The sequence below is a fragment of the Amblyomma maculatum genome, chromosome 2 (genome assembly GCF_055883805.1).
Source record: "Amblyomma maculatum isolate TAMU_Amacu chromosome 2, ASM5588380v1, whole genome shotgun sequence".
Lineage (NCBI taxonomy): Eukaryota > Metazoa > Arthropoda > Arachnida > Ixodida > Ixodidae > Amblyomma > Amblyomma maculatum.
The window spans coordinates 150,569,785-150,591,640 of NC_139345.1; the positions used below are offsets into that span (position 1 = coordinate 150,569,785).

The 21,856-nt window shown below is 48.1% G+C and overlaps 1 protein-coding gene across 9 annotated transcripts in view; it reads right to left on the bottom strand.

Annotated features, from left to right (window-relative positions):
* LOC146200171 (uncharacterized) overlaps positions 1-21,856 on the bottom strand; it is a 96,404-nt gene that overhangs the window by 42,368 nt on the left and 32,180 nt on the right. For 7 of the 9 annotated variants that reach the window (XM_084595402.1, XM_084595399.1, XM_084595403.1 and 4 more), the window contains 3 exons: positions 17,892-18,304; positions 10,425-10,744; positions 7,851-7,958 (listed from right to left, as the gene is read on the bottom strand). In XM_084595402.1, coding sequence (XP_084451528.1) covers positions 7,851-7,958; positions 10,425-10,744; positions 17,892-18,304 — 841 coding nt within the window. The remainder of the gene's footprint in view (positions 1-7,850; positions 7,959-10,424; positions 10,745-17,891; positions 18,305-21,856) is intronic. The other 2 variants (XM_084595400.1, XM_084595404.1) reach the window with 1 other exon arrangement.

Here is a 21,856-nt window from a genome sequence, read left to right on the forward strand (position 1 = left end):
AAAAAAAAAAAAAACGCACACACAGAAAGTCCCGAAAAAATGCACTCGTGGTTCAGTGTTAAAAATGATTGTAATGTTGCTAGCACAACCCGGAGCAACGATGGAAAGACGTGCTAGAATGGCGCCGACACCCGATGCAATGCCTGCGTGATCGCTGGCACCTCCGTTGGTGACATGGGATGTCAGTGCGCTGGTGGCGCCGCCCGACGATTGCAGGTTTCCTCTGCAGACGCTCATTATCTCGGAGGCACATCAGTTAACTCGGAGAACTCCGAGGATGAGTGCTACTGACTTTCCTGCGTTACCGTGCACTACAGCATGGGCAGGCATCCACAGCAGGCGGGCAACGGGAAACATACGCAAGGCGAGTCGGTCTGTGCACTGCTCAGCAAAAACGAAAAACAGCGGGGAAAAAAAAAAGCTGAAGGGCACTAAATGTGACGATGATGATGATAGTGGATAATGTGAACAGTGGCTAGCAGGTGCCGGTGACCGCGCGCGCTTCAAAGGGAGAGGCCATATCATCATCAACATTGCCAGGGCAGCGAGAGAGCACTATACTACCACTGCTGTCCCATCGCTGCAATGGCTGCACCGACTGCAAGCCTGATTTTTTGTCCCGATTGTTTAGGATGCGACGGTGACAGCACAAGAATCATGAAAACAAGCGCCCCTTGCTCTGTTCAACTGTGTTTGAGGCCTGTTGCCGCTGCCGCTGCGCTCCACAACGATGGCAACCACCACTCCAGTGAAGCGACGACGATGTTGCCGTCGCTGGAATGCTGACCAATGATGCCATATTATTGCAAGTTTTCGATGAAGACAGAAATTGTTCCGGAGATGAAAGGCATGAACAGCCGCTGCCGCGATGTCGCGCTGTGCAAGAGGCCGCCGAGGCTCTCACTGTACTGGGGAAGTTTGCGTCGGATCCCGTGACAATGAACGTGCACACCACAATTTGATGGTATACTGAAAAAAATTTTTACCGTAGAAATTCCTATGAAGAAACGAACAAAAATAGCGCAGTTTTTCATGAAATAAAGGTATGCATATGCCCAGTCCATTTTGTTGTTGTTTTCATGGTAAATTCGATAGTCCGGAATTCGGTTAACTCTGACATTTTTGGCGGTCCCTTGCTAACCAGATTAACGAGGCTTTACTGCATATTTAAATCTACCTGTATTAGGTAAAAACAGTTTGCAGTATTGGAATGAGCATGAGAAAATGCACAAGTGATGCAAATCTGGTGCAAATCCGGCCATAAATAAAAACAAAATGGTTTTACGAGGGGTGTCTCCCCTAATACACCAAAAACTTTTGAATTCACTGCAGTTTTCCTGCACTGCATGGTTCACTGCAATGCTCTAAGCACTTGACGAAACCAGAAAAAAAACTACTGAGCTTGAAAAAAAAAAAAAAAAAGCAGATAAAGTTACTATGATGTAATGGTTTTCAGCAGTTCTTTTTCAAGCCCATTCCATAATTAGAGCTTTTGGTTGAGCACTGACTGATTGTAGCAGTCAGTGCTACAATGAGTAGCACTGACTGCTCATTGGAGGGTCAAATTCTAAAGTTAAAGCTCAGCTACTTTGGTCATCTGATGAGAAGAGAGGAGTCGCTGGAGAAAGATTTGATGTTGGGAAAGGTTGAGGGTCACCGGAGAAGGGATAGGCAGTGAACGCGATGGTTAGATGGCATCCTCGAGGCACTGCAGATGAAGTTATACGATGTTAGGAAGATAGTGAGAGACCGGAAAGCGTGGCGTGATATGGTCCATAGGGTCACGAAGAGTCGGACACGACGGAACACTGAACTGAACTGAACGATAGCTCTACCCAGTTTCGTGCACGTCATTCTACTGAAAAAAAAAAAAAACAAAACAAAAGAAAAACAGTATACGGAATAGTGCATAAAATGTATACAGCGTCATCAACATCGATACCAGATATAACAACATATCAATTATAACGATACAATCTTGGGACTTCTCAGTTTTCCCATTGCCCCTATGTAAAAATGAATCATACAGTGAAATCTTGTTACTATGAACACCACATTAACAAATTTTTCAAATTAACGAATTTTTTAATAATCCCCGGCAGATTTGCTATGTTTTGAATGTTTCTGTGTGTATGGTCCGTGGGCTGTAGCTATCATCATCAGCACATCAAGTACCAGCTCCTAGCGCCACCACGAAGCTATGGTTTATTACGCAGTAGCCAGCAGGCCTAGCCGCCTGCGTTTTTTTCTTGTGTGTCGTACGCGGGTCGGTAGTTTGTGCGTACGAGCGTGCTGAAGATTTTTTTTTTTATGCCACGGATTAACTTATTGCGAAGTTTGTGCGAAAGCGATGGTATTAGCCAGCGAAGTGACAAGAAAATATGAACGCAGCCGCTTTCACTGCAAGAAATCGGCGCAGGGAAAAAGCGATTCGGCCTCTACAGACAGGTAGCATTGCCCCATCGACTGCCGCAATCATTTTGAAAGACCGAGACAAGATTTTCAAACTTCAGGGAGCATTGAAGATGAGGTCATATTGAACTATCATGTTTTTATTGCTTATTTTTAGCACATGGACAAAGTCCATACTTTCATTGCTCGGTGCAATCACGCATGCGACGAGGTGTTCCGCAAAGTGGAAGGTGTATGTGCTGTAGTGGTTTAAAGTAGTGCACGGTCGTGTTTCTGCACGCGGCAGAAGAACATAAATGATTTCTTCAAATAAATCAGCTTGGAGTTAGAGCAACATTTTCATTTGAGGTTTTGCTTGTCTACACACGTGCCCACTGCCAAGGTACGTCATTTTTCATACGTAGGTTTGACTACTGGCTTATAATCGCAGATTTTTTAATACAACAATATTTCAAAATAACGAATGATTTGTTTGCGGTCCCAGAAGATTCCTTATATCGAGATTTGACTGTATACAGTCAAAGCCGGATATATCGAACTCGAAGGGGATCGCGAAATAGTTCAATGTATCGATAATTCGATATACAGAAATCTGCTTGAGACACCACTTGCGATCGCGAAATATGATACGGTCTCCTTATGCCTTCTCCGCCCCATCCACGCTACCAGAGTTCAAAATTTCAGCAATGCACATTGAACCCGGCTGCGGCGAAGGAGCGAGGCAGGCAGCGCAGACACCGCTCTCCTCTTGTACTTCGTCACCCGTGTGAATGCGGGAGCAAGGGAGGGGGTCCCGCCGGCTGGCATTGCTCGCGCACCACCTCCCCGAAAGGCTCCCCCGTGTGAATACCGCTTTATCCGCGTTCGGCATGACGACACGAGACGCTCATCGCACACCAGCCGCCGCGCGCAGAGCGTTCACAACATGCACTGGAGAAGCGACTGCCATAAGCGGAGCTGGCTTGTCCGCGCATGCGTAGTGCATGCTGCTGCAAACAAGACCGGGAAAGAGAGAGGAAGGGGAGAGATAAAGCTCAGCAGAAAAGTGGGCACTAGAGCGAAGCTTTTTTGGAGCTTCGCTCTATCACGTTTTTCCCCTCTCCCAAACAGCATGGCTGCATTGGTGCCCTCTCGTTTCTTCACCCACATGACTTGCAAACGTCACGTGCTAGCGCCAGCGATCACCGCAGATGCGGTCACCTTTGGGGGAAGGGCGCAGCGCTGCCCTAGTGTGCCCTCTCATTCCTTCCGCGCGTGGGTCACGCGGCAAACGGCCGAGGTGATGTGCCCTTCCTTCTCTCTTGACAACAAGGGTACCCCTCAAGGTTCTGTCTTGCCCCCCACTTCTTTTCAAGATTACTTTCTTCCCACTGGCACGTGCTCTATGTACTATCCCATCTCTGTCACATGCATTCTACGCCGACGATATCACCCTATGGATGACTATCGGATCGTCTTTGGGGGAGGCGCACCGTCCAATGCGTGGTGCGGAGCTCGATATATCGAACACCGGGTGAAATTAAGTTCGATATACGACGCAGCTTTCCTATACTTTTACACGGGATAACAGGTTAACCTCCCTGCCTTTCCTCCTCATCTTCCTCCTCCTCCTCCTCAAGGGGATATTCCGTGAGTTCGATATAACCAAAATTCGAAATATTCAGATTCGATATATCAGGGTTCGACTGTATAGTATAACAATCGATTATCGGTGGCATATCGGATACGATAGCTTTCTAGCTGCCTGAATGATATTTACCACGAAAATTTGTTTGAAGAAAAATAAAATATACTAAGAGAATGACGTGAAAACTCTGCATAAGTACTGAAAATGGACTGGTGAGAAATCCGCGAGGGGCATTGTGTGTGGTTAGGAAATGAGTGCTATCATCATTGCAATCGTTGCCTGTCGCCGCACAAAAAGGTGTGGCGATATCGTCATCGCAATCGCCAATCGCACATCCTTGGAAGATGGTGCCAACCAAGGCGAGGCGCGATAGCTCTTGAGATGAAATATACTAGCAGATTCATCAAGATTTCCGGCAGAACGTCAAGGTTGGAAGCTTCGCGAAAAAGTATGGGCATTCGCAACCTACGATTTTAGCGATCATCAAGGCTGGGGATGTCTTAATCCAGTCAACTGCCGCAGTGTATGAGCTACTGGAAACGATGCTCACACAGACTGCCAAGCATGCTGCTCAAGCGAATGTGTTTTCCGACCTTTAAAAACACGCTTAAGTTATTTTATGGCCATTGATGTTCAGTGTTCTTTACGACGATAAAGCGTTCAGTGCTCTTCATGACGATCCGTATTGTTCAACCAAATTCACTCATCACTGGTAAGTAAGCAAGTCTACATGCATGAAAAAATATCTGTGTCTGTTTTTTTTTTTGTTTCGCCGGTCAAGATACAGTAGAATTTCGATGATATGATTACGGCTGATATGAATTTTAAGAGTGCTTTGAACGGACTACATTGTATAGAATATAGAGTCGATGTATAGAATACGTTAACATTCGAGGTGATATGAAGAGTTTCTGAACCCGCCACGGTTGATACCAACGTGCAAACCAGTGGCACATGCGAGCAGGTCGGCACGGCTGGCCTCAAGAGGGTAACATAACCGGCGCGGCCGCCGCTAACTTCTCTCCACCCCCCGCCGCGAATGATACGAACGAACGTTGTACAAACGAACAAAGCCACCGAGCAGCTCAGTGCAAGAGCTCACAGGGGGAAAGGGTACACCCACGGACGCTGCTTCTCCTCTCCAACCCCCCTAACCCCACTAGCCACCCTAACCCCACCTCCCTTTCGTAGCAAACCGATGAGCACTAGACAAGGACGGCCAAGGCGAGGCACGTGCCCAGTCGTGTACGTCACTCATTCGCTGGCAGCTCATTGGTCTATCGAAAAGTTGTCTTGTCGGCTGTTCCCAGGAGGCCTGTGACGCTGGCTGCCACTGCAGTAGTTCTCCGTTCGCCGCTTCTTTCTGTCGTTCGCTGTGACGTGAACTGCCCAAACGTTAGAAAGACGCAAGCGTTCGCTGCTGCCGAAATGTCGCGGAAGCGTAAAGCCCTTTCTTTTAAGAAAAAGCTTGAAGTGCTGAAGAGGGTTGACGAAAACCCTAGGAAGAAGCGTGTCGACTTAGCAAAAGAGCTAGAGTTGGTACCGTCGACGCTCTGCACCACTGTTGGGCAGCGAGATGTCATCTCGAAGAATGTGCAGCACTTCGGTGCAAACGTGAAGCAGGCTAAAACAGCGACCCATGTCAAACTGGAAGAGGTTCTGCTGACTTAGTTCCGCGACGTGACAGCGGCTGGCGTCGATGTGGACGGCAAGGTGCTACGTGAAAAAACCGACACCGTCGTGCTTTCGCTTGGAATTGAAAATTTCCAAGCGCCTGGGGGATGGCTGCACCGATTTAAGGAGCGGCACGGACTTGTCTACCAGGCCGTCTCAGGTGAAGGCAAGAAAGTGGACCCGTCAGCTGTAGATGAGTGGCTGAACATGCTGCCGGCACTGATTTCGGAGTACGCGCTACGCGACATTATTAATGCCGACGAGGCAGGCCTCTTTTTCAACCTTCAACTGGAAAGAAGTTTGTGCGTAAAAGGCCAGGCATGCGAGGGTGGCCAGAAAAGCAAGGAGAGAGTAACAGTACTCTTTTGCTGCAACTCGGATGGATCCGAGAAACTCCAGCTTACCGTCAGACCAATCGAACCATCTAGTAGCTGGTTCCCTCCGAAGTTTCCCTCAGGATAGCTGGCGCTCGATGGGAGAGCAGTCACACCTGGTAAAGCGAATGATTAGAGGCATTGGGGTCAAAACGTCCTCAACCTATTCTCAAACTTTCAATGGGTGTACGGGAGGCCTTCTGGGTTGAGGCCTCCCGCTGCGATGAGAGTGCCAAGTGGGCCACTTTTGGTAAGCAGAACTGGCGCTGTGGAGTCGAAGAAACCGAGGTGTTTCCGATCGGCGGAGCGTTTGCCTGTCTTTTACAAAGGTAACCGAAAGGCATGGATGACTAGAGATTTTTTCCACGAGTTCTTGACAAGTCTTGATCGGAAAATGGCGTCAAGAAACCGGAAAATTTTACTTTTTGTGGACCAGTGCTCTGCCCACCCACAGGAAATGACATTCAATAACGTGAAAGTCCGGTTCCTGCCAGCGAACACTACCAGCCATCTTCAGCCACTGGACGCTGGGATAATTAGAAATGTGAAACATCATTTCAAAGGACTTCTAGTGAGGTGTCCGCTGGCGAAAATTGATCGTAAAGAAGCAAGCTTGCTGATCAGCCTCTTAGATGCTTTGCACTTTCTAGCCATGTCGTGGAATAGTATAACTTCAGACACAATCTCGAACTGTTTCAGAAAGTGTGGATTTCCCGACGGACTTGATGCGGCTTCGGCAGGAGATTGTCAAGAGCCAGATGAAGACTTCACGATTGATGGCTGGGACAATCTGGAAACTGAAGCTTTGGCTCGGGACTTTGTTACCGCGGACGAGAACGTCGCGACCTGTGGGTTGAGGTCTATTGAAGACTTGGTCAACGAAGCGAATGATTCGAAAATGAGCCTGACAGTGATGGTGATGCTGACGACGAGTGTGATCAGCCGCCGTCAACGGCAGATACTCTTCACGCTTCGGACGTTCTGCGCCACACCGTAAGTGCCGGCAGCGTGAGCGATGAAATTGCGGCACGGTTTTATGTCTTTCAGGCGGGGCTTGTCCGCGACATCAACAGCAAAAAAGGGTAGACAAAGCATTACAGACTTTTTCGGCCGCAAGTTCGCCATAATAAAGTTTGGTTCATTTTCAACTCATTCCCATGTGGAAGTTGACTTGTTTTGGAGCATACAAATTCGGGATGATACGAATATTTTGCGTGCTCCCTTGGAATTTGTATCATCAAGATTATACTGCATAACGATAATCGGTTATACTGATCAGATTTTCCAGTTTTCTCAATATCGTTGACTGCACTGTACTGCAAGTGAACAGCACTGTACTGGACATGTCAGTAAGGTACACTGTTCTTTAAAATTCGTTAAATTTATTTGCAAATACCATGCGAATTTTAAATAAACAAGAAGAACAATGCTTGTTGTTTCAATTTTTCATTTTCTTCACTGACCAGATACCTAAAATTCGATTCAATATTCGAAGGCACTTTTTTCCCCACATTCACAATAGATTCGTATTTGAAAATGTCAATATTCGTGTATTTCTCGCAACAATGTTTTCACGGTGCCTTGAAACCCTGGCATTAACAAAACAAAAAAAGAACAGGCTGTTCAGTTTGAAAGAGGAATAAGGAAAGGCCTCAGGAAAGCCTGGGAAGTCAGTGTGGATGCCAACACAATGCCTTGCATTATTTAGAGCAGTCTGATCTGGCTGAACTCGTACTCGTTACAATCTATGAACTGTGACTCACCGGAGGCCATGTTGCTGGCATCTTTCTGCGACAGCTCAAAGTCGTCCATGGCTTCCAACAGTTCGTCCTTGGGTGCTGGGCCTTTCACTCCACTGCAGGCCACTGCTGCTGCAGTGCCAGAGAATAAAGCAAACATTGACACACAGACATCGATTGAGCAGTGCGGAAGCAAGACTGCAATGTTGTACGATTACGAGCAAATCTGCAGAAGCCGCTGCAAGTTTGCGCACCACAGCGTCTGGCATCTAAATTACCCCTGCTGTAGTAAACTCGGATATAGGTAGTAAATTAAAACTCAAGACCCAGTTCACCTTCGATAGACAACTGTACATTTTTCCCTGTTTTACAGTAAAGTTATTTTTGATAAAAATCGTTTATAGTAAAGCGCCTCAAGCCGCAGTGACTACGTCCCACAAAATGAAATCATCGTACACGCATTACCTACAATCACGGAACAACTTAAAAACAAACCAAAAAAAAAAAAAAAAACCCAACACAGTTTTTTTTTTCTTTATGGCTTTTAGCAGCACTCTGCAAACATGGAAAGAAGGTGGTGCAGTCCGTTCAGAAAGTAAAAGAGAGTAAAAGTACAGCAAGAAATAGGGAAGAGAAGAAACGGCTGAACATCCACAGCACTCTGCAGCATGAAGCACGAGGCAGCAGTGAAAAGGAGCGGAGGCATGGCGTGTGCCGTTTTGCAGCGCTTCACTGCCGCATGAATTTCTCATCTATTGCCTTTTGAAAGACAGGAACAGCAGAAGATGATATCGTATGCATGCAAGACTGGTTTTAACATGAAATCAAACTTGGTTGTACTCATAGCCACACTGTCCTCACGCTTAAGAGGTACTTCTACAAGATGTAAACAAAAAATCTTATAACTGAAAAAACAAAATGTCATGGAAACATGATAATAGAGAAATGGAACCCGGATATATTGAATTTTGGTTATATCGAACTCACGGAATATCCCCTTAAAAATCCCATGTAAAAGTATAGGAAAGCCGCGTCACGTATCAAACAAAATTTCACCGATTGTTCGATATATCGAACTCCGCACCACACACTGGAAAGTGTGCCTTCCCCAAAGACGATCGCATCACCCTCGCCCGTTTGCTGCGTAACGTTTTCAAGCCACGCGCGGAAGGAATGAGAGGGGATAGTTCGGCGACGGCTGATCTAGGGCAGCGTGGCGCCCATTCCCCAAAAAGGGCACATCTGCGGTTGCAGTTTCCTCCGCGCCAGCGCGCGACGTTTGCAAGCCATGTGCATGAATGAACCAGGGAGAACTGGTGGGAACAAGAGGGGGAAAAACGCGATAGAGCGAAGCGTAAGGGTGTGCCCATTTTTGGTCGAGCTATCTCCCTCCTTCCTCTCTCCCGGCCTTCGTTCGCAGTAGCACGCGATACGCATGCGCCAAGCCAGCTCAGCCCGTCTTCATACAGAATGTCGGATGCTTTCTTCAGCATGTGTTGCGAACCTTCTGTGTGCGGTGGCTGACGTGGCTATGGCGCCTGCAAACGTTAAGAAGCGGCAGATCTATCTCTCTCTCTCTCTTTTCTTTTTTTCTTTTTTTTTTTGCACGAGTCGTCCATTCTTATCGTTGTGCTGCTGTGTGTGCGGCGTAGCGTAAGATATGGCGGCTGCGGACGTTAAGAAGTGGCAGTTTTTTTTGTTTTTTTTTTTGCGGGAGTCGTTTATCCTTGCATGTATGAATCAACGAAAGCACACGGTCAGCTGTGATCATGACACCGGCTTTTAGCATTTTTTGCTTCAAACAGCATTTGCAGCTATCATGCTTTCCAATAATTTTGTGGCAGTGGACTACACCCGCTCCAAGCGCGGCGTGATAAATTGAACCAAGCTTGTGCAATCAAGCCATCACGGGCACTCTGCCAAGTTCGCTCCCCGCCACCGCAGGAGCTATCAAAAGATAAACACGCCGTGGCGTTATCGCTGCGCAGCATCTTAGCATGCTGGCAAGGAATGAGCTGTGGATGAGATGACCGAAACGAAGTGGCGAGCGCCATTGACATGCAAGCGAAAACGCTCACGATTTCTGCCGCGGCGACACAGAAACCTTGTTTTGAGCTGCCGCGGTGGCTCAAGCGGCGAGAGGGACGCAGTTCCAAAAAATTTGAAATTTTTAGCTCAGTCGCTTGCATGTGAGCGAGCTAGCCTTAACGCTTTTTTTTTCTAAATTCTCAGGTGCAAAAGTGGAGGGTGGGTTCATTATGTGAGTGGGTTGATTACGCGACGAACACGGTATTGTTTTTTCACGTCGTAAGTGCCGTCACAAGCCGATTTCCGTATATTGAATTATCGATATATCAAACTATTTCGCGATCCCCTTCGTGTCCGATATATCCGGGTTCGACTGTATGGCTTTCGCAATAAAATTTTTGCATATTTGAAATACCAGAATAAGCTGAACACTTCTGTAAGGTTTCTCAAATTTTGACCATAAATAACAAAAATCAGTTTTCAGACCCTTGCCTTTAGCATTACGAGCGTAAACAAGCTGCAAAAAGCCGCGGGTGGTATTGCGAAAGAGTCAGATGGCTTGGCACTCACTGGCATGCTGCGGCACCATGGGTGCGGCCACCGGCGTTGGCGGGCTGGTAGGTAGCGGTGTGCCGTCCTCCAGTGCCAGACTAACGCGGGCCGCAGGGTTCCTCGCCCAGGTGCGGTAGAGCTGCGCCAGCACGGCCTGCATGTGCTGCCAGCCTTCGGGTGCGCTGTGCGCCGCGACTGAGCACAGCGCCTCGGACAGGTCACGTGCGTGGGACAGGCGCTCCTGGTACTCGCGCTGACCTTCGGACGACCAAGACTCGTTGTCTTCGCCTGCATTGCCGCCGCCACCTGCGGTCAGGTCGATGGGGAATGGACCGCATCTGGTGGGGGAAAAACAAAAAACGCGTTCTAGAGCACTGTGGAGCAGCCGTGTCAGAGCGCAATTTCGAGCAATTGTGTTCCAAAATGCTGTCCAAAAATTGAATCCCATCTAACACCTGCCTGCCTCAAAGGAAGCGCATTTACGAGGTATCCTAGGATGATCTTTGCCCGAGCACCTACTCGACATATGCGGTGAAAACGGAATAAAATGAGCACTATCATCATCGCAATCGCAGCCGCACAAAGGTTGCTGCTGCAGTCGTATTGTCATCGCCATGACCGATTCCGCGTCTGTGGAAGATGGCGACGACCACATAGACGGACGGCACGATAGCTCATGAGATGAAACAGCAGATTCATCGGAATTTTTGGCAGGGTTTCAAGGTTGGAAGCCACGTGAAAAAATACGGACATTTGCACTTTAAGATTTTAACGATCATCAAGACTGGTGATGTCCTTCAGTTCATCCGGCCGCTAATCGGTTTCGTGCACTCAAAACGGACTGCCGCCAGCGTACACGCTACTGGAAGCGATGCTCACAGCGATTGCCAAGCTTCAACTGCTGCTCAAATGAGCACGAATTACCCACTTCCTTAAGTATGCTTAGATTACTTCACGTCTACTGTAATAAAGTGTTTAGTGCTCCTTACGATAAGCATTGTTCAACCCGATTTATTCATCATTAGTAAGTAGGCAAGCCTACAGCATGAGAAAATATGTGGAAGTGCTTTTTATTTTTTTTCGCCGGTCCAGATATAACGATAATCAGTCATAACGATTGGATTTTCAGGTTTTCTCACTATCGCTATAAGTGGACTGTACTGTACCAGCTGAAGGACCAGGTGGGGTGCTTCGAAAGCCCATTTTTTGTGCATTAGGATAGAGGCCTAATAAAGCAGAGCCCTGCTATCATGCTGCTGAACGTTACTGGCCGCTCCATCACTGTAGACCTTTCATAGAATTTCTAGCAACTGAAACTTGCTTTTTTACACCTCAATAGTGGAAACATTCTTCCAGAAACATCATGAATTCCACCCTCCTGCTGGCTAAGCAATTGCCAGGAGCCAATTTGAATTTTGATGTAGCTTGGCACCTTGTCTCATTTAATAGTAGACAAATGACGGGTGTCACTGTCATCATCATCACCGCACGTGCCAATGCACTACAGGGGATACAATGCACGCATACAACGGCACTGACACGTCACATCTGACAAAAGCCTGCAAGGCCCATTGACACTTAACCACTTAGCTCCCCCGATTTTGTGGGCTGCTGACGCACCAAATCCTCACAGATGGCATGAATTGTGTTTAGGGCTTCTGGTGAAGGCCCATGAAAAGCATGAAAGTGAAACTACGCCTCAAAAAGCTGCGCAATGTAGTGCTGTTGAGCGAACAGTCTCGGAAGCTTTCTTCACTACCGTCTACTTTTTCTTGTCCCCCAGAGCAAAAAATGCAGACATGTTAGGTTACAACTGCAGAGAACTACATAGTATTAAAGGTGCTGGAAAAGCAGCATACCAGCATGCGAGTACAACTTTGTCACAAAACTGTGACGTCCTGTTGTGCCTGGCCAAAGCCGCCTAGAAATTCAGCCGGACGCCAAACTTCTTCGGCGAACGCCTCCTTCACAAACTCTGGATACTTCTCTGCAAAGCACCAGTGCACTGGAGGCGAGCCGTACCAAAGGGAGAGAAGCGACGTGTTTCAACATGAGCTGAACGTCCAGACAGCACGGCGCGCCGTGGCCCTGACGGTGAACCCCTTCTCGCCCCGCGGCATATTTGAAGCGAGAGCGCAGCAAGCTCTCCCATTGGCCCTGCGAAAGTGCTGCCGTCGGATTGGACCATTTTGAGCGTCAACGGTTCTCGGCAACGGAGTCTCAAGTGCTTCCGTTCGAGACTCCGAGTGTGAGTTCGTCACGAGCGTCCATCGGGAGCAGTTCGCCCCCTGACAGTGCGGACGCGGCGGAATCTCCCCGGCCGTCGCTGCGCGAGAACAGTCGCGTATGGCTATGTTAGCTTTCGGCCCCAGAGCCGATCTTGTTGTGTAAATACCTGTAAATAGTGTATAAAGCCTTTTCTTCATCTCACCAACGCCGACTCGGATTCATCGCTACCGCCCAGGGAGCTGACAGCCCTCGTTCACGAAACGGGTGACGAGCGCTGCGTTACCAACTCCTTGGCACAACCCTGTTGACGGTGGGCTACTGTGTGATAACCCCACCGGCACAACATTGGTGGCAGCTGCGGGATACACTGTCACAACATTGGATGGCAGCTGCGGGATCGACCGGCGTCAGGCACCTCGGCGCGGTGAGTACCTGAAGTTTCCCTCAAACGCCAGACTTCTCTAACACACAGGGTAGCTTAGAGAAAGGCTGAGCGTAGCATTGTGTTAACCTTGCGTGTTTCAAGCCTACAGGAAGTGTTTTGAAAACCAGGGGATGCTGAGAGGGGAATCAGTGTGAGAAAGGCTTGCGCATCTCTTGCTAGGAGCGAGATAGCGAACGTATAGTACACTATTCTAAAAAGGCAATCAACAAGAGGCCGGTGTAAAGATGGAGAGTTACAAGGTCAGAGAACTTCTCCAAATTTGTGATGAGTTAGGCATCGATTTGGGCTCAACAAAAACAAAAAAGGAAATTCTTGAGATCATGCAGGCAGAGGAAGTGACGGTTGAGGAAGCCGCAGAGGCCTGGGATGATATTCAAGAGAGAAAAGGGAAGGAGGAAGCCAAAAGGCTAGAACTCCAAAAGCGCGATGAGCGTGAAAAGCTAGAACGCCAAAGGCGCGATGAGCGTGAAAAGCTAGAACGCCAAAAGCGCGATGAACGTCGCGAGAAAGAGGAGGAGAAGGAACGTCGCGAGAAAGAGGAACGTGAACGTAGAGAACGTTACGAAAAAATGCAACGTGAACGTAGAGAACGTCACGAGAAAGAGATGCGTGAACGCAGGGAACGTCACGAGAAAGAGATGCGTGAACGTAGGGAACGTCACGAGAAAGAGGACGCCCGCGTATGGCAACTGATGCAGCTGGAGGTTTCAACACATAGAATGAGCGTGGAAAAGATTAAAGCTTTTAATGCCATTCATTGTAACGGTTCAATACCGCGAGACTGTCCACCACCGTTCCTCATCGCCGAGGATATGGCAGTGTACTTGGCAGACTTCGAGAATGTCTGCAGAAGTAAACGTTTCGAGCGAGATAGTTGGGCGCAGAAGTTGGTGGCTCTTCTCTCCGCTGAAGCGTCGGAAGAAATCAAGCGATTGGTTGGCGACCGCTTGAAAAATTACGATGAGCTAAAAGAGTCATTGCTGATACGATATCAGATAACGCCTCAGGATCTTCGAAAAAGATATGAGAGCGAGAAACATTGTTACAAGTCGTACTTTGATTTGGCGTATCAGTTGAAAGCCGATATAACCGAATGGCTAGACAGTCAGGAAGTCTCGGAGCAAATTGTACTTGCACCAGAGAATGAGACACAGCTTGGGGAAGCGGCCGAGCAACGCGATAGCAGCAGTTGTACAGCGTGGCGGAGATGTAGTCAGGCTAGGAGACGACAAATTGGCAATTTCCGAAGTCAGGGTCGACGTAGATCATGACACACAGAAAGACGAAGTGCCGTTCATGGAAACTGCGCAGCCCACGAGTGGTGAACAGCGAAGGCAGGCCCATGACGCGGACGCTGTCGAGAACCACACCTGTGAAGTCGACAACGAGCGACTAGACTGGAGCCAGGCATCTTCCTGTCCTGACGCGCTCAATTGTATTGGCGAAAACAACCCTGGTGCGAACATGGACCTCACGCGATCCGAAGCGCCGCAGCTGTCGGACGAACGTGATCGTGCGCCGGTTAGCGCTGAGCGATGCGGCACACCGGTGGATCAGAGTAACTTGAGTGGCGAGCCTGCAGAGGATATGCCTAGCTTGGGGGCTGGCGTGAGAGAGCCTTGTCCTTGTTCGGACGCGACTGGCAGTGAGTCATGCGCTTCTGGCCACGATGCAGGCGCGGCGCCGCACTCCGACGATGTCGGTGCCATACTAGCTCCGGTTACCGGCAGCTTGAAAGAGCTGGCACCAAAAGAAAGAAAGCAAAAACTCAAGTGCAGCCGCCGAAAAGAGCGGAAAGAATGGGAGCGGCTGAAAGAATGCTCCCATCGAAAGGTGAGAAAACGCAAACGATCGCGAAAGGAAAAGAAGCGGCGATCCCAGCGGCGCAAATGCACCCATGCTGAGAAAATTCGCGATTGGTGCGCAAAGCGTAAGGAACGAGACAGATCCTTCAACAAAGCTAGTAACTTGTGCTCGTCTATTCTTTCACGCACAAAGTGGAAAGAAAGGTCTCGCAGAAAAATGGACAGCCGAAGCTGTAGCGGAGGGAGGAGAGCCAAACCGCCCGAATACTGCTACGCGTTCTGCCGCTTGCGGAAGAGAGCATCACAGTGCGAACTCGGATGCTTTGAGTCGTGCATTCGAGACATAGCTACCTTCGACGACCATTTCGTCGCTAAGGTTAATGTTGTAGGCAGATCGGGGCCAAATTGAATGACCTCCTTGCTTCCTCAGCTGTGGTTTACTGTCCAAGCGATTTCAAGGAGACTCTTTTCCATTACTGATTATTAATCTTCTTTGCTGTTTAATGTATCCATAATGTGCAAAATTGTTGTTTGAACCTTGTGCACTGCATCCTATACACTTGTCTCTTGTTGTAGTGGGAACAAAAAGGGGACAACAATTTTGCTAATTGAATTTGAAATTTTGACTCTGTCTGGTGTTTGACGGGTGACCGAGAGTACTTGCTTCTGTTGGGTGTTGCCTGTTGTCGGTCGGTTTTGCAAGCAGCAGAACAGTCTACCGTTACCAGTGGCGAGTTGCAAGGGCATCGGAGCGACCCGAGTGAAGTTGATCGGCGTGCCCCGGCAACAAGGCTGTCGGCAGAGATCCTGACCTGGCGAGTGGAACCCAAGGCACGTGAGGCTACCTGGCGCCCGGACACTGTACGTGAGCTTGGAGGAACCTGGCGAACGAGCGTGCCCGGCATCCGAGCCACATGCGAGCAGCTCGTCTTCCCGGCGCATTGTCTGATGGCGGGGGTGCTGTTGTGCCTGGCCAAAGCCGCCTAGAAATTCAGCCGGACGCCAAACTTCTTCGGCGAACGCCTCCTTCACAAACTCTGGATACTTCTCTGCAAAGCACCAGTGCACTGGAGGCGAGCCGTACCAAAGGGAGAGAAGCGACGTGTTTCAACATGAGCTGAACGTCCAGACAGCACGGCGCGCCGTGGCCCTGACGGTGAACCCCTTCTCGCCCCGCGGCATATTTGAAGCGAGAGCGCAGCAAGCTCTCCCATTGGCCCTGCGAAAGTGCTGCCGTCGGATTGGACCATTTTGAGCGTCAACGGTTCTCGGCAACGGAGTCTCAAGTGCTTCCGTTCGAGACTCCGAGTGTGAGTTCGTCACGAGCGTCCATCGGGAGCAGTTCGCCCCCTGACAGTGCGGACGCGGCGGAATCTCCCCGGCCGTCGCTGCGCGAGAACAGTCGCGTATGGCTATGTTAGCTTTCGGCCCCAGAGCCGATCTTGTTGTGTAAATACCTGTAAATAGTGTATAAAGCCTTTTCTTCATCTCACCAACGCCGACTCGGATTCATCGCTACCGCCCAGGGAGCTGACAGCCCTCGTTCACGAAACGGGTGACGAGCGCTGCGTTACCAACTCCTTGGCACAACCCTGTTGACGGTGGGCTACTGTGTGATAACCCCACCGGCACAACACCCTCCTCAACACTGACACAGTTGTTTCGAATGCAGATGGATGAAACCCATCGAAGCCCATTGTGCACATGCCGATTAACTGCGAGTGGCAATCAGAAGTGATGACTGTAAGAACAGGTTACGTTCGCGGGAAGTAAAAAAAAAGAAGCAAATTAACAGATAATGATGTAAGATTTCCTCAGGCAATGGGACTAAAATAAACGTTTTCTTCGTTCGTTCCTGCTATTTTGATTTCAGTATGTTCTAAGCTAAATTTCCTCCCTTGGCACAGCTGCCTTCTTTTCATTTCTTTTTGTTTTGCACTTCCCCGAAAACATATCTTTTTTGACATCAGGCTAGAAAAGACAGCCATGCATAGCACAGCCATGCACTTAACAAACTTGAACCTGGCTGCCTCGATGTCTTAGTCCATTAAAAAATTTTGAATTCACTGCAGCTTCAAAGGGATGAGATTCCAATTTCTCAACTAAACATTTTCGGACTTCGAATCAAAATTTCTATCAAGCCAAAAATTTTTGTTGAACCCCTTTATAAGAGACACATATGGGAGAGCAGTTTTTGTCTCTTATATGAGAGGTCTCTTATAAGCAGGGTACCATGTTTTTATTTTCTGATCAGCCCTTATTTCAAAGTAGGTACTTTTAGTAGGGACAGGACACCTGTGATTTTTGATTGGGAGCTGTGCGAACGAGTGCCCACCTCACGCTCCCGGTATTGCTGCCTCGGGCAGACGCCCGCACGTGTGGTCACACTCGTGCCCTTGGCGGTAAGTTTGAAGTGCTTTCCTATGTTGCATTCCCATTGCAGGGGCTTCTCGTCGGTATTTTATAGCTGACCGACCCACTCTGGCTTTGCTGAAGTTATAATAAATATAGTGACTGCGCACTTCTATCGTCCCCCTTTGCTTCCACAATGGGCGCAACTGCGATTAGCGACCGATGGCACTGCATCGAAGGTTAAAATGTCTGCTACAAGCGAGATTGTTGACCAGAATGCAAGGATAACTTGTCCTTTATAACCAATTGTCTTCTATGTCCGATGTCTGTTACAAAAGAGGTAAAATTAATGGGAGAGATAGGCAAACCAACCAAGTGGGTGAAGAGTGTCTCCTATACCCGATTGTCTCTTACATCCGTGCCTCTTATAACCGGGTTCAACTGTATTAAAATTTACAATGCTAATTTCACTGCATAATTTGCGTAACCAACATGCCAATTTTGTTTGTAGCCTTCAGCACTGGAAACAAAAGCCACGAAAGAGACCCACACAAAACTGCACCTCATACAGAGCTGCAATTTCATTTCTGCAGCGCTTGTGCGTGCAAATGAGCTCCTTGGCCACGGGAACAGGAAGGAAGGGGGAATGCCAACCTGCGCCACCTCTGGTGCACCTCGTCGAGGGGGATCTCAACGTTCTGCGCATGCGCCACAACAAAAGCGTGCGCGCAGGGCAATCGGTAGGCCTGCCGGAAGGCGCAGTCGCATGCGAAGCCTCCCAGCGGCAGCGTGCCCTTGCCGGCGATCGAGTTGACCACCAGCTGCGAGCCGGAGGCCAGCACGGAGAACTTGTGCGAGCGCGAGATGCGGATCTGCACGAGGACGTGGACGGCCGCATAGTCGCAGCAGGCGGCGATCAGGCGGGCCTCGTAGTCCAGTAGTTGAACGTGGTACTCGCGGATCTCGCCCAGCATGGCCTCGGTGGTGGTCTGCGCTAGCACGCCGAGCGCCCCGTATGCCAGGTTGCACACGGCCTCGCACAGGCTGCGTGACTGGCTGCACACCGCCTGCAAACCGGCACGACATGGAGGAAGAGAGGGTGCTCAGCAAGTCATTGTGCTACCTCAAGCAACTGGAGTCACTGTGCAACTTCTTTTAAGGCAAAAACTTTTCTTGACTCATCAGTGGCGTGCGCAGAAAGTGACTGTCCATGAAATACGTGACCGAAAGACAGACCCAAAGCCGATCCAACACAATCCACATAATAAGGCAAAAAAAGACAAAACATCAAATACAGTCATGATTAATTGCCTATGATGCCTTAAAGACATTGAATAATGGCTAGCCACATTAGTCATGGCCCGAATCTAAGTCATAGCTAAAAATTAACCCCAGAATCCACATAACAAGACAATACCGAATCCTGTCATGATTAACTGGCTGTAAAGCCTTAATTACAATGCATACTGGCTTGTGACATTAGTCAGAGAACTAATCCAAGTCATACCAAACAAGACAATCCAGAATCCACACAACAAGCCAGCCAAAGCCAACACAAGAGGCTCCTGTGTGCTTTCTCAAGTGCACCCCTTTAATTTTTTTCCTTTCCAGTCACCATTTGCGCACTGATGTGTATTACGCCTACTGCCTATGCAATGTACTTTGCTGCCATAATATGTAGCCCTTCTTCTGGCCATAGTAGCTGCACTTCAATAGAGGCTGAGTAAAGAAAGAGAGAAAAAAAAAAACTCTCTTGGCGGCTATAAGTGCATAACATGAATGTGAGAGCAAAGAATAAATTTCAGTGCGAAGAAACTGCCACTTCCCTATTGATGCTTGAGTGCTCAAAGCTGTCTACTTATACGCCGACGTAGCTGGAGATGCAGTACCATGCTCTGCCCAACATCATTACTGCGTTCCAGTCAAAAGATAAACATGCCATGATGATATCAGCGCCAAGGTCCACGTAGGGCATGGTGCCGCTGCCACAGAACAATGGTGAAAAGTGGAGGGACGAACTAAAAAGAAGTTAGTGCTTTCGCCACATGCATGGAAGAATTCCATATCACAGAAATAGTAATCTGAACCCTCCAATTTGGCCCGCCTTCTTAAGCGCAATGCTGTAAGGGGTGGATTTATGGAAAATTCTTGGGAGGACACAGCTGTGGATGTGATCCTATTCACACAATGCATTTGTAAACCTCCTCCTTCCAAAAAATATGTCCGAAGTTAGGAGCAGGGTATAAGGAAAGGAGGGGAAGGGGTGGGGAGGGTGCTGCTGCCAGCACTTTTTTAAATTCGTCCAGGGGTGCTGCTTTTCCTGGATGAGGAGGAAAATAGGAACAAAACGAGGGAGGGGACCTTTCCTGCTCTCACTGGCTTGTGGTGCAGATGAGTGGCGGACTCTGCGTACGGTGCAATCAGCCTGGCAACGAGTTTTTTTCTTGCACTCTGAGCATATCTTAAAAATTCAGTTTATTTATGGTACCAATACAAAGCCCAAGGAAAGTCTGTGGCTATGATTTTAGTAAAAAAATTTAAAAAAGAACAGCTTATATGAAAGGTGTTGTACACAAGTGCCACATCATCGAATACAGCGATAAAAAGCACACCTTTCACCTTCCCCACTGGAGCCTGTTTACCTCAAGCAATATAGTATGCTGCAGGTCAAACCTGCTAAATATATTGAGAGTTTTCATGCCTTGCTTGTTTAGATTCAGCACCAAGTGATTTCTCATAAGAATGTGGCCAATTCGAGCTGTATAATAGTTATGGGTATAAGGAGAACATATACTTGTTTAAAGATTTTTAAGCTTTGCTAATAAAAATCATCTCACACCTTACTGAGTGACAGCTGGGAGGAACTAACAAATATTCCTAACAAATAATGGTGGTACGCTCATGCGTAACTCCAAGAAGCCCTTATGTTTTCTCTATGTGTAAGCACATCTGCATGTCTCCAGCAGGCATGCGCAAGAAGGTTATGTGTAGATTCGAATTTTGCAGATGTGCAAATAATTGCAACCATCTTAGGTACCTTACCGGCGCCTTGCATTTTATCTCCATGAAAATATGGCTGTCGTAGCCAGGATCAAAAACTCTTGCCCCGGCACAATGGATTCTAAACCCCAGCTAAATTGTTTTTCATTAAAGAATCTTTCTCAATCTCTGAATCTCCATAAAACACTGTGCTTTCTATCTGCTTCTTTTATTCTGTACCATACATTTAAGGTAAGACCATCGAGAAGCCATGACAGTGATGGCAACGCAATATTAAAATGTTGCAGCTGAGACCCATGTCCCATCAATATCCTTCTTAAACAAGCTGCATTCATAACATAAATGTTCAAAGGACATGGTTACACAATGCACCTAGCAACTGTTTAGGCAAATGCAACTGCTGTCGGTTCCAGAGTACATGGCGTTACTTTTTAAATACAGCGGCACTTATAAAAAAAAAGTGCATAAAAACCTGTTAACTCCCTACTCTTCTTCTGTACCCAACCATGGCACTGTGCCATCACAGGTGGCCAAGTCTGCACATGACTTTAATGATATGCAAGTAGGGATGTGCAAATACTGAAAATTTCAAATATGAACAGGATATGAATATGTAGAAAAAATGCATTTGAGTATCTGAATAGCGAAAAAAAAGTAAAACAAAACAAGAAAAATTAGCAAACATTATCTGCCTTGTTTACTACAAAATTGCACACACTATTTGCAAACAAACAAATTGCACAGAAGTGCATGCCCTACTGAGAAATCCAGTATGCATGGCTTACAAGATTTGGCACACCGGTCTATAGACTATTTTATGACCCTTGGAGACACTAGTTGGAAGAACTGCTCAGCACGAAGTCATCACTGTCGTCCTCGCTCCCTGAAACAATGTACACTTCAGTGTCTGAATCACCATCGTTCGAAGAAGATGACGACGAAGAAAAGCGTCGTTTCCGAGAAGACGGGCCAGCAATGCACGCGTTGCCTCCGCCGGATGCCATTTTTAAAACCCATGTTGCCATACGAAAAAGACGTTTATGTGGTAGAAAAAAACCAATTTATCAGGTCAGTGCTGCCATCTGTAGAGCAAAATGCCATCTAAGCCACAAACGAGTGCTGCTCGTCCAAAACGCTCAAGGGAAGAACCTATTCAGCGAGGACGAGCTATAGTTTGGGGACGATTTGGGGACGACGGTTTGGGGACGACGGCTTGGGGACGACGGTTTGGGGACGACGGTTTGGGGACGACGGTTTGGGGACGGCTTGGCAAGGACGAGCGCATGCCAAGCCGTCCCCAAACCGTCGTCCCCAAGCCGTCGTCCCCAAACCGTCGTCCCCAAACCGTCGTCCCCAAACCGTCCTCAAACTATAGCTCGTCCTCGCTGAATAGGTTCTTCCCTTGAGCGTTTCGGACGAGCAGCACTCGTTTGTGGCTTAGATGGCATTTTGCTCTACAGATGGCAGCACTGACCTGATAAATTGGTTTTTTTCTACCACATAAACGTCTTTTTCGTATGGCAACATGGGTTTTAAAAATGGCATCCGGCGGAGGCAATGCGTGCATTGCTGGCCCGTCTTCTCGGAAACGACGCTTTTCTTCGTCGTCATCTTCTTCG